The 12400-nt window shown below is 46.4% G+C and overlaps 2 protein-coding genes across 5 annotated transcripts in view; both read right to left on the bottom strand.

Annotated features, from left to right (window-relative positions):
* Nucleotides 1-5001: 5001 nt before the first annotated feature.
* LOC109316369 (acyl-coenzyme A thioesterase 13-like) lies at nt 5002-8615 on the bottom strand. 4 transcript variants are annotated; one of them, XM_019544379.1, is made up of 3 exons: nt 8438-8605; nt 6506-6690; nt 5002-5387 (listed from the first exon to the last, which is right to left on the bottom strand). In XM_019544379.1, exons 1-3 carry the CDS (start codon nt 8576-8578, stop codon nt 5231-5233), a joined length of 483 nt encoding a protein of 160 aa, XP_019399924.1. In that variant the 5' UTR covers nt 8579-8605; the 3' UTR covers nt 5002-5230. The 4 variants fall into 4 exon arrangements, 3 of the variants coding, with proteins under 3 accessions (XP_019399924.1, XP_019399933.1, XP_019399939.1); XM_019544388.1 differs by having other exon boundaries at nt 8428-8603; XM_019544394.1 differs by having other exon boundaries at nt 5297-5387; nt 6502-6690; nt 8438-8615.
* A 1604-nt stretch (nt 8616-10219) lies between these two features.
* The window catches only part of LOC109313361 (acyl-coenzyme A thioesterase 13-like), a 5638-nt gene continuing 3457 nt past the window's right edge, over nt 10220-12400 (bottom strand). Inside the window, exons 2-3 of the mRNA XM_019539886.1 lie at nt 10823-11048; nt 10220-10567 (exon numbers count right to left, since the gene is read on the bottom strand). Of these exons, the coding sequence (XP_019395431.1) occupies nt 10411-10567; nt 10823-11048 (383 nt within the window). The 3' untranslated portion in view covers nt 10220-10410. The remainder of the gene's footprint in view (nt 10568-10822; nt 11049-12400) is intronic.

Genomic DNA, 12400 nt, shown 5'->3' with positions numbered 1-12400 from the left:
TTCAACAAGTTTGACTACAGCCCATGTCTCTTACCCAGTTTTCCATTTTTAAAGAGAAGCTTTGTGGGGCAGGGGGGAAACCCTTGCATTGTCAGCTTTAATAGAGTGGCCTACTTGCAAAATAATAAGGCAATACTAGGTTATGGTTTTCTCTGTCTCTTTCACTAATGTGTAATAACAGGTATAATAACACTGCTAATTCTATACCCCCTATACTTTCTACTGTCCAGAAGGGGAGTGGTGCCAATGTTTTTGTGGGTATGTAACCCCCTCATTCTCAAAGTAACTACTATGCCAGTCTCGACTATAGCTAGCTGACCACCTTGTAATTGCTATTTGTAACGACGACTGCAAGCACCAAGGTTTCAGTCAAAGAGAAGACCAGCCACCCACTATTATGCCATTTTGCAGTAGCCTCAGCTGGTCATTCATCTGACTGGAGTTCAGAACTAGGAATATATAAAAGAACCTTAACCCTTTAGGGCAGCTAAGGTTGTGAACCCAAGGTCAGTGTGGTGTCATACCTCTGTTCTATAGAGGTGGTTGCTATAAGCATGGCAGTTTACCTCAACCCAATTCTGGAGGAGGAAAAAGGATTTATAGAAAGGAAGAGGGTCAGGAGCAATCCCCTCCTTTGAGCACAGTGCCTCAGAGGGGTGGCAGGCAGCTGCTGCAGTTCCAACTTGAGTCCTAACCTGGGCTCTGAGTTGGCTGCAGCTGTCCTGTTTCCCTCCCCTGCCACTGCTTACTGAACCATGGTTCTGGCTGTGGCCTGGAGTATGGCCCCTGTCTGGCCAGGAAGCAGCTGTGAAGGTAGTGGTGGGAGGGGGGAGGCAGCAAGGGGCAAAGTGCAATGGGAACTGGTCCTCCCCTGCCACCGCTTTCTCCCTTGTGCAGTGGGAGAACGGGACACATTTCTTCCCCTGCAGTTTCTTCTCCCAGTCATGTGCACTGCCTCTGTTTCCCTACCCTTATCTTTGCTCCAAGTTGGCAGGCTCCATCCATGCTGCAGCCTGGGGTGCTGAGCATAGCCCTAGCCTGGCCTCCATAGCAGTGATGTGCAGTCCATATGGCTTCTATGGGGCTGGACTGGGACCATGCTCAGTGCCTCAGGCTAGAATGGGGACAGAACCCGCTGGTGCAGAACAGGGGCTGCAGGGAGCAGATGGGCAGCAAAGGGAAAGGCACAAGCAGGGGCCAAGCTGCTTGACCTCCCTGCTGCCTCCCCCTGCAGTGGTGAGAGGAATGAAAGAAAGATGACTCTCCAATAATTAGATTCTATACATGGAGCATTATAACAATTTTTAAAATTTTTCATGTATAGAATATAATTATGGGGGGTCATCTTAAATTCAGGGTTATTTTAGATTTGTAGAAATATGGGTAATTGCATTTTTGTTCATTTGTAGATCCTGCTATATCTTGGACTAATAAAGGCAGCATGCAGGTAGGGTGAATGAGTGCTCCAATACGAGCTAATTAGTGCAAAGCTAGAAGCTGTGATGTAAACGAAGTATAACCAAAACCTGGGAAGAAGTGCACTAGAGTAGATAATCCTTCATACCATATCATGTGCACTCCCCACTACTGCCAGAGTATTTGTCCTGAAAGCAAGTCTGTTTAATAGCTTTTTGTCTACCTAATGTCACTCACTCTTCTTAGCCCTTGGATGAGTTTCCTCAGCGTTCTTCTTTCTGTCTAGACTAAAAACAAGTGTTTTGAAAATGGGTGCTGATCTATACAGGGGCCAGCCTCAGGGCACTACATCACTGACTAACTGCAGATACAGACCCAAGGCCTGTACAGGATGACAGCTTTTCTAGAAAAGCTATTTTGTCCTAAGGATATGAACAAGGGGTGGAGGGGGAGCAGACTTGCTGTGTACCAGCTGTTCTGCACTACCTGCTCTGTGTCTGTACCTATCCCAGGGTAAGTGAAAACTGAATTGCAATAATTCAGCATTTGTTTCATTTAGGGTAAACTGCCTCTGCTGAGCTTTTACTCACCAAAAATAGTTACTGAGAAACTGTTACCTTTGTAATGTACTGTAACTTGTCTGTCTTGTTAGAAACAATACTCGTCATTGAAAGCACCTTTTACCATCTGTACTGGACTGTTACAAAAGACAATCTAGTAGCGAGGATAGTTTAAATTCTCTTGAAACTGCATTGTTTTGTGTAGATTTTTAATTCAATCTATTTAAAAAAATACCTGTACCCAGGAGCGATGCATACGGGGTGCATGTACACCCCCTAAGTGTGGTGGTACACCCCCTGCAAAAAGACGCCTCCAGTGTCAGCAGTGCCTGTGGGTGGCTGCTGCTCACCACCCCACTGCCAGCACCATCTGCAAGCAGTCCGTGATTGCCCCTGGCCACTGCCAATGCTGTTGGCAGCGCCTGTGAGTGGTCACCAGCCCCTGGTTGGTGGCATCAGCAGGAGTGCCAGTGGCATCTGTGGGGGCTCCCCCACTTGCTGCTGCCAGTGGAGCTGTGCCCCCCACAGCCGCTGGGGACGCATGCCGTTCATGTCTGTATCACTTCATAGACGCCTGATCAGGCTAGTTTTCCCCAAATAAATTAAGCTTCCTCTTTCCAGTTAACACAGGAGTTAAATGCCACAGAAGCTAAATTCATTAAATTGGACCTTAATAGGTTAGCAATATATACAAATGGTGAAAGTAATTTTGTAAGATCCTTAAAACATTTAACTTGTTAACTTCAAGTAACATAGCACACAGCCTGTCGACATTTTGCTCTACAAACCCCTGTCCTACATACAGACCCAGAGCTGAAGTGTTCAAATTAATTAACATTAAGAACAACACCCTACACCAAAGGTAGGCCAAAAAACCACAATGTCTACCTTGGAAGGTGCTGGAGTGCCAGCATGCCAGAAAAACAAAATGAGTGAGTGAGTGTGTACATGGCAGGATGCACCGCATATTAGTATATTTAAGAATCATAAATGTTGCTTTTGTTGTTGCATATTCCCTTTTTGTTGAGCATGTTGCAATGAGAGAGAAAAGAGAGACAAATGAGAGAGAGAGAGAGAACCAGACGTGCATACATATAACCATGTGCACAAACACAGAGAACCAGAACACACCCAGAACAGATGCACGTGCACACACAACCAGAACCAAATGTGTGCACACATGGGACCAGACAGAGGCAGACAAACACACAGAGCTGGGCTCCTGGGCCACTAGACAAAGTCTGCTCTGAGGCAGGAACGCAGGCACACACCCGCTGACATGGAGCTAATGCCGGAGCCGATGTTCATAGCCTCCTGGGTGCAGCCAGCCCAGGCTCTGGGTAGCTGCTGCCAACTATGGTAGGGCTTGCAGCTGCCCAGTAGCCTGCTGGGAGCAGCCCTCGTGGCTGGCAGCAGCTGCCTAGAGCCCAGGCTGGTGGTGGCGTGCCAAGCAAAATGACCTCACATGCCATGCTCCACACATGTGCACGGGGTTGCTGGCCCCTACTCTCCATTTTTAATCAGCCTTTCTCAGTCCCTCCATCACTTTAATTTATCAAGTTGCATTAAACCTAAGACAACTGAGAAATGAAAAACACTTGCACTGATCATTTTTATGAATCTTTAATGGACTGATCCCAAATAAGTGGCCTGGTTAATAACAATGTCCCATTTTCTTATGCATAAGGCAGTACTTGTACCACTACATTGAACAGGCTGTTAGGAGGAAGAGTAGAAATCATTGTCACCTCTCAAAACTTCCCATGCCCTCTGCTAGTAGAGCATCTGCAACAGTGTCACATTTCAACTGGGCCAGTCAAATACCATTGTATACATAATCAGATTTTCAATTCTTAATATGCCTGGGCATTTTTGATTGCAATTACTTAGACATGACAAATTCTAAGTAATAGAATGTGACCAGTTATTACAGTATTGCCCCAAAGCCTCTGACCTTGATTCAAGAAAGCAACTTTTAGCATGGATTTAAGTTTCAGTGGGAAAATTCCATATGCACTTGTGGCAGTCTCATCAAGAGCAACAATTTGAAACTATATATAAAGTATTTTAATTAAGTCCTTATAACAACTTCTGCCTTTTAATCTCAATTAAAGTCCGTATTGCATGCTTAGGTTGTAGTTTCTGCTTATTTCTCTTCTGTATTGTTTTTCCATTTCCTCAGTCCCCTTCAAATCTCTATCCTTTGCACTTTATTACTTTTGCCTATGGAAAAGAGATGGGAGTATTTAGAATAGAAGTGATGTCAGGAAGTAGGAGAGACTGAACTCAATAGAAGTCTTGTTTAATTTACACAATTATTGCTTTTCCTCTAACCTGCCTGCTGCAATAGTTGATGACTCTGATTTTTTCATATAAACTAAACAGTTTGATTGATGTAAAATATTTCAAATAAGCTGTTCAAGGAATAAATTCCAACAAATATTTAGAGCTAAAATTGTTCAATTCCACAGGCAGCAGACTAAGTGTCCCAACAAAGATAAAGGTTGAACGTTGATTTATTTCAGTACTCAAATAAGATCATGTACACTGCTAAGGGGCAAAGGTATATGCAGTCTAGGATGGCAGGATTTCTTTTAATAAGTAACAGGAAATAAAGCATCCAAATGCGATACATGTGTTCATTAAGCTAAACTGATTTCCAATAAATAATTAATGTGAAAATCCCGTTTACAGTACCTGACAGACTTTTTTTTTTTTTAATAACCATTGAATTTCATGGTAAAAATAGAAGTAAAGCATGTTTGTTTTTTCTTTTTGCAACATATTCTTCCTTCTGATTCAGAATTTAAATCAGAATTATCACCTGTGCCTGTTGTTCCTTTATGATGTTACTTTAAATACCATTCTGTTGTACAAAACAAAAAGCAGTCTAATATTGAATTTGACATGTGAAAGGTGATTAACTGACACCTTTGGAGACAAGGACATGTTTCATGACATGCATGGCACAGACACCAAAAAACTAGCGTCCCTATGCTGCCCTGCCAGCAGGGCTGAATTCTGATTTGAAAAATTTGCTTTATTCTCTTCAGACACAAAAATGGCAGATCAAACTCTAGCTTTCAGGCACAGTAGTCAAGGACTACAATTAGCTGAAAATTAGTGTTAATTAGTACTGGATCTGAGACCAAGCCCATTTAATATAGGCCATCTAATAGCCTTCAGTTATACCTTAAAACAAGACTGGATTTCTTAAGGCAAAGCTTTCTCTCTTTACAGATCATTTCCTTCTACTAAGGTCCCAGGTACTTTGTGTGTCTGCCTTGTGCTACTATCTTTCCTGTTGCTTTGTTTGTTAAATCTGTGGTGGTGAAAGCAATTCTTCTTCCTTGCTTCATAACCTGACCAGTAATCAGTATCTCTTCTCCCATCTTAGGAGCTGATATGTACCTTGAAGGAAAGAGAATGAACAGGTAAGGGTTTATACACATGTTGCAAACCAAAGAACATTCATCCATTTAAAATAAACTTGCTAGAGTCACCATCCCCACCCCCCATGCCTTCTTAGACAAATGTCCAGGCCCAAATCCCCACCTCTCCAGAGACAGCATCAGTTGGCAGAGCTCCTGCTTTACCCATTTTGAACAGAAGTTTACCATTGATACTGCATCTCCCTGATAAAACAAAATGGGGAGGGGGCAGCTTTCTAGTCGTCTTGGAAACAAAACAATGGGTATTAAATTATACACTGACAGGTCAGTGCCTAGTCCCATTTTGCCCCAGTATCTCCTAAGTCTTCAATAAACTAGCCTAGCTGCAAATTGCAATTGGAGCTCTGTCTGTTGGGAGCTGTGAACCTCAACAAGACAGAAGCTACTTATCAGATTTTAATGACTTCATAGTTTTCTCCCACTCTGACAGAAGTCTCACTTGAATTTAGAGTTTTCTCATAACTTTCTTGATTTGCCTTCACTTTTGCACATCAGGCAGCTCCTCTAAGGAAAAAAATAGGTGCTTCTATACACACTCAAAAACATCCAGCCCCCATGAACAATAAAGTTGGAGAGGGTGGGAGACTAGGAGGAACAAAGTCTACAGCAAAGTAGACATTTGTCAAAGTAGACTTAAGGGCTTTATACAAGGTGGCCTGCTTAATAGGTTAAACTCAAATCCTATGGCTCCTGGATCAGAGACCGGTTTGTCAAAGCATCCATGCAAGAGAGAGAACAAGTTGAGCCCAGATTAACCCCTTGTACCTACATATTACTTCCTACCCTCTGGAAGAACTTGTTTTTCAGGTTTGAAATTTAATGCATGAAAAGACTCCAGAATCAGGACTTTGTCACTAAAGCTGAGCCATAAACTAAACTTGTAATTAAAAGACCACCTCAAAATAGCATCAGAGTTACCTGAAGTTTTCCCTAAACCAGATCTGGGTTGAATTCAGTAGAACTAAGTCTTTCAGAGCCACCCTAGATCCTCCTACAACAAAGGGATCTAGGTCCTATTGGTGAAAGGTGACAGCAGTGAAGGCTTAACCTCTTGCAGCAAGCATGTTCAATACATACGTTATGTTCATGTCCGCACTGACCCCTGCTTCTCCTCTTTCTGTGTTAATCAATGCTACTGTTGACACAACGTCTACCAGGGTGGCAGCCAAGCCTCCATGCAGTGTGCCAGCCCTGTTTGTGTGCTGCTCCTCAATTTTCATTTCACATACAACCTTCCCAGGAGTTGCAGAAAGAAGTTTAATCTAAAACCAAACAGAAACACAATCCTGTTACTCACAGGCAACTGGTAGGGGAGGGACAGGATGGGATGGGGGGCACATGCCCCCCCAAGATTGGCCCCCGAAACTGGGGCAGTCTTTTTGCTGTGTGGGCTGGCAACGTGTTGTGGGGGGGCACTAAGCCATGGCACAGAAGTATAGGAGTGGATATGGGGCTTTTGGCCCACCCACAAATTATGCTGCCACCCAGACTCAGGAGGCACCAGTTACCCCTGCTGTTACTTCAAGAGCTCAGCATGATGACAAATCCAGTAGTTCCTCTGGGAGAAAAGATCAAGTTGAAAGCTAGTCCAAAAGTTGCAATGGGCTTTTGCAAAAAGAGAGACTAACAGCAATTTAAAATTGTTTCATCAGATATTTCTATAAAATCGTGACTAATATTTTGCAGGAGAAATTTTATGTTGCCCATAAAAATAAGTGTTGACATTTGTCAGGACAGACCCGTTGCAGTGAGGCTGAAATAATTATTCAACAGCCTATTTCAGTTAAGTGACCTTTATACCTAGAATAAAGCTAATGCAGAATGATGCTAGACTTTTATTTTAAACTTTACAGTCTGCTGTAATTGCATAGGCTGACTTGGTGGTCCACAAAATGGAAACAAAGGAACAAAACTCTTTTTACAAACTCAATGAATGCTTAAGTAATAGAACTGAATTCATATTTTGAAGAAGAATGAAAGAAGGATTAGCTTGACATGCTCAGGGCACCTACATGGGTAAACTCACCAGCACTCAGACCTCTGTTAACTCCCTATTTTGGCATGGATAACCCACTATATCAGTATAAATAAACAGGACAGACAGAAGGGTAAAGTTAAGTTTACTCTGCTAAGTTTACCTGTAGCAAGAGCAGGTAGGTGCTCCAGCCGCAGCCCTTCCCACCAGCGGGAGGAGTCAGGCTGGGTTGTTGCAGCCTGTGCACCACCTGGCTGGAGCTGGGTGCAGGGCAGGGAAGACCACCCTCCTTCCCCACTCAATTACATGCCCCCCAGTGACATGGGGGACTTTGGCCCTAGCCACAAAATTCATTAGTTATGGCTCTGCTTCTGCCTGCTTCACATTTAGCAGATAAGCCTAATCTAGGTAGGAGAATGCTGCAACACGTGGGCAAGAAACAATGAGGTAAAGGGAGGTAGCACAAGGTGGTTGTCAGTGAGGGGTGCTGCCAAATCCAAAAAACCTGTAGAGGGGCACCTGGCCTCTGAAACGGTTGAGAGCCATTGGCCTAGAAAAACCACCCACTCCGGTTCAAGTCTTTACCCTCGCAGAGGTGTATCCAGTGCTGCTTAATGTGGCACCACTTCCACTTGGCAGCAGACGCAGGTGGAGCTGTCATGCTGTAGTTTCTGGTGCACATCAGTTAAGGGACAGGGACCCTCTGAGCACATGCTGCAGTGTCTCTTTGCTACTCTTCCCTATCCTCTTGCAGTTCCCACGTCCAAAGGGAGGCAGGATCAGACCTGATGATCGCCCAATTCCACTGGCATAGGGGTGTCCCTCTGGTGACCACGCCCATTGAAGCGGATCCTTTTAGGGGCACAGCTCTGCCTCGGCCTCTTGGCTTGGTGGAAAAGCCGGCAGCACAGCCAGCGCCCTGAAGGCTGCAAAGAGCCACCCCCACCCCGGCGGGATCTCCAGCAAGGGGTCCCAAGCGGCGAGACGCTAGCAGAGGTACCCAAGCTGCCTCCGGGGACTCCACCTTGTCATACACGCGATCGAAGCCAGGCGTGTCCACGAGGCGCTTCACCACCTCCCGCAGGGACTGCAGCGTAAGGGCAGGTCTCATGGCGGGGCAAGTGCGGAGAGCTCCCGAGCGACTGCGCTTGCCGCTGCCAGGGCTGGGGTGTCATCGCTGTCCCAGCCCCGGACTGAGGGAGGGCTGCGGGGCAGGCTTTCCCCGCACCCAACCCGCCCAGTCTGGGGCTGGGGCAGCGATGACACCCCGCCCCGGTAGGACTAAGTACGTCCGCCTCCTGGCAGCGCCCCCGGCAGCTGCAGCCGAGACCACAGCGTTCGGCCCCGCCCCCGCGTTCCAGACCCGGCTCCTCCGCGTTCCATTAGCCGAACGTTGGGCAGCTTCAAACGCTTGGCACCGCTTTTGTCTTTGTGACGTAAGCAGGACCTCAGACTCTCTTGGGCCCCAAGGAGAGAGCTGCGCATGCGCAGGAGAGCGCGGCGGGTCCGGGTGGGGTGGGAAGGGGAGATGAGTGTCCCTGGGCTGTCCTGGGTGCCCCCCCCCCCGCAACCCAGGGACACCCATCTCCCCTCCCATCCAAATCCCTGCCTCAGGCCGGGCTACCCCATGTCCTCGCCCTGCCTCCCAGGACAGGAGCCCAGGTGCCCAATGCAGGGAGCCCCGAGCTGGTGGCTCCTGAGCAGCCTGGCCAGGTGTACAATAATGACCGTGTTTGCAGGATCATTTCAACCCCTGTGCAATGTAGGATCAATGACAACAAAAGTGTTCAAAACGTAGGATCATTTTTTGAGGCAGCCAATTGATATCACCTGTGTAAAACCCAAGTCACTCGTGGGGAGTCTTAACTGACTTTTGGGTTTGCTGTCAGCACTTCCTTATGACTGCTTGCCTAGAACTAAAGACTTGTTTTATTTTTGGTCCAGGTCAAATCAACCAGCTCAGTTCCAAATTGGATTGACTGAGCAGCACTCAATCTTCCAACACCCATATCAATTGAGCAGGCAGAATTCAACCATTCTGAACACCAGGTATGGTGCTCCTACTGGTGAGCATCCTGCACACCAGGCTCTCACCCTGGGACTTCAGCTACTCTGAAATCCATTGGCAGGCATCCTACATGCAGGCCCAAGCCTAGAGTTTTGGGATCCAGATGCCCCCACTTGATCTTAGCCCACAAACTGGGCTGATCCATCCTATCCTGCAGAACTTGTGGCTACAGGAGGGCCCGCAGCCAAGGGGCCATGCCCCACTTGCCCCTTGCCACCTGCACCGTGTTTAAAGGGCTTGATGCAGGCAGGGAGCCCCTTCCCAGCTGAGCAGGGGACAAGTTCCTGCCCACAAGCAACTGGACTGCACTCATTTTGGTACAAGCCACCAGCACATCATGCACACAGTCGCTTGTGCATTTAGCCACCACAGTGAGGCCAGTCCTGTTGCAAGGGCAGTGTTGGTGGTGCACAGAGTGCCTTTGCACTGCCCCCATCACCAGCTTGCAGGTGGTCCAGAGGGTTCTCAGACTGTGTCTGAGGGTCAACAGTTAGGCCCCTGCCCCACGTTACATATATCAGACAATTGACTGGTGAATTGTACAATAAATTTAGACTGGCCACATGTGCAAAGTAATTATCGCACCAAAAAATGTGCATCCAGCTATAAAAGAAGACAACCAGCTACAAAATTAGTGCTTGAAAATGTATAACAACTTTATTGCTGGTTTCTATCCAGCTTTAATTTGAACATGCAGCAGAGCCCTCAGAGAACAGGCAATTCTTCTTTGGAACTTTTTTCCTCAATCCCCACATTCCTGACAGGGTAGTCAAAGCCTGAAGGACTACAATCAACTGAAAATTAGTGCTAATTAGTCTTGGAACTGAGACCAGCCCATTTTATATAATTTAACTAACAGCTTTCAGATATAGTTTAAACTAGAAATTTAGTTCAATACTGATTTCTTACAGCAAAGGTTTCTCTTTTCATCTCCTTATATCAATACGCCATGAACTTTGTGTGTCTGCCTTGTGCAATTAGCTTTTTTGTTGCCTTGTTTGTTAGATCCACGCTGGTGAAGGCCATATGTTTTCCTTGCTTCAGAATCTGAGCAGTAATCTGTAATTCTTCTCCCAACTTAGCACCCGATATGTACCTTGAATGAGAGAGAGATGAGGATTTATATATAATATGCCATGTATTGGAGACGATTCAGGTATTTAAAATGAACCTATTACAGGCAGCTGGTATCAACAACCCCAGACAGTGCTCAAGCTCAGATCCCTTCCTCTCTAATTCTAGCCTCAAGTCCCATAGTGACTAGCACACAAGGAAGAAAATTCAGCCGAGTCTATGTGGAAGGTGACATCTATGAAGACTTAACACTCCAGGAAGTATGGTCAATACATACGTTATGTTCATATCCACACTGACCCCCAGTACTCCTTTTTCTGAGTTCATCAATGCTGCTGTTGACACAATATCTATCAGGGTGGCTGTCAAGCCTCCATGCATTGTGCCATGTTCGGTTATGAAGTCCTGCTCAACTTTCATTTCACAAACAATCTTTCTAGGAGTTGCAGAAAGACATTTAATCTGAAACAGAACAGAGGAACAAAATGCCGTTACTTCAAGTTCTCAGCATATGGATGACTGTCTCAGATCCCAGCGAAAAGACCAAGTTGAAAGCTACCACGAAAGTTGATATGAAGTTTATTAAAAAAGAAAAATGGAATGGTAAGTGTTGCACCAAGTATTTTTATAGTTATGGCTGAAGTGTGTTTTGCTGGAGCAATTGAAAAAACAAATATTTTTTCACCTAAATAGCATCTCTGTGATCTTCCAGAACTGCTAGTAGCTGTTTGTGGAGTGGCATACTTCAGTTAAGTGACCTCTGTTATCTGGAATAAAGCTAGTATTGAACAGGGATCAGCAACATACAGCCACTAGCTCTAGCCTGTGAAGCTGTAAGACTCTGCCTGTACCTGTACCCGGGTTGGCAGTGAGCAGCTGTGCCAGGTCCCAGCAGTAGGCAGCTTTCCATGACTTCTCCCAGCCCTGTCTTTCCTCTGCCTGTGGTGTGGGTGCAGATTCCAGCTAGTGAGGAGCTTCTAGCTGTGCTCACACTGCAAAGTTTGCAGCCATCCAGCTCTGGTAGAGCAACCCACCAGCTGGAAACTGGTGGTTGCCCCCCAGCTAGGGAGTGGGTACAGGGAGTAGCAGCAGTGGTGCAGGCACAGCTCCTAGCTGCATAGCCCCGGCGTGAGTGAAGGGACCCCTCCACCCTCTTCTCCAACATGCCACTGAACCACCTGGCCCATGTAGGACTTGAGCCAGGCTGTTTTAGCCAGAAGCTTGTTAAAGGTTCCTGACCACTGACATGGAGTTAACATTAAAAATTTGCTTTGATTTATCCACCTGCTGTAGTTTCATAGTTTCATGGTTTCTAGAGTCAGAAGGGACCTGAATAGATCATCTAGTCCGACCCCCTGCCATGGCAGGAAAGAGTATTGGGGTCAAACAACCCCAGCAAGGTGTTCATCTAACCTCCTCTTAAAGACCCCCAGGGTAGGAGCCTGCACCACATCCCTTGGAAGTTGGTTCCAGACCCTAGCCACCCTGACCGTGAAGTGCACCTCCTGATATCTAACCTAAACCTACCCTCTGCCCACTTGTGACCGTTATTCCTGGTCACTCCTGGTGGTCCTCGGGGAAACAGTGACTTCCCCAATGCCTGCTGATCCCCCCTGACTAGTTTGCAACAAGCCACTAGATCCCCCCTCAGCCTTCTCTTTTGGAGGCTGAACAGGTTCAAGTCCCGTAGCCTCTCCTTATAGGGCCTGCCCTGCTGTCCCTTAATCAAGCGAGTGGCCCTCCCTTGGACCCTCTCCATGCTGTCCACATCCCTCTTGAAGTGCGGAGCCCAGAACTGGATGCAGTGCTCCAGGTGCGTCCTGACCAGTGCGGCATAGAGGGGGAGGATCACCTC

The sequence above is a fragment of the Crocodylus porosus genome, unplaced genomic scaffold, assembly GCF_001723895.1.
Source record: "Crocodylus porosus isolate Cpor-Errol unplaced genomic scaffold, CroPor_comp1, whole genome shotgun sequence".
Lineage (NCBI taxonomy): Eukaryota > Metazoa > Chordata > Crocodylia > Crocodylidae > Crocodylus > Crocodylus porosus.
This window is presented reverse-complemented; position numbering and strand designations above follow the sequence as displayed.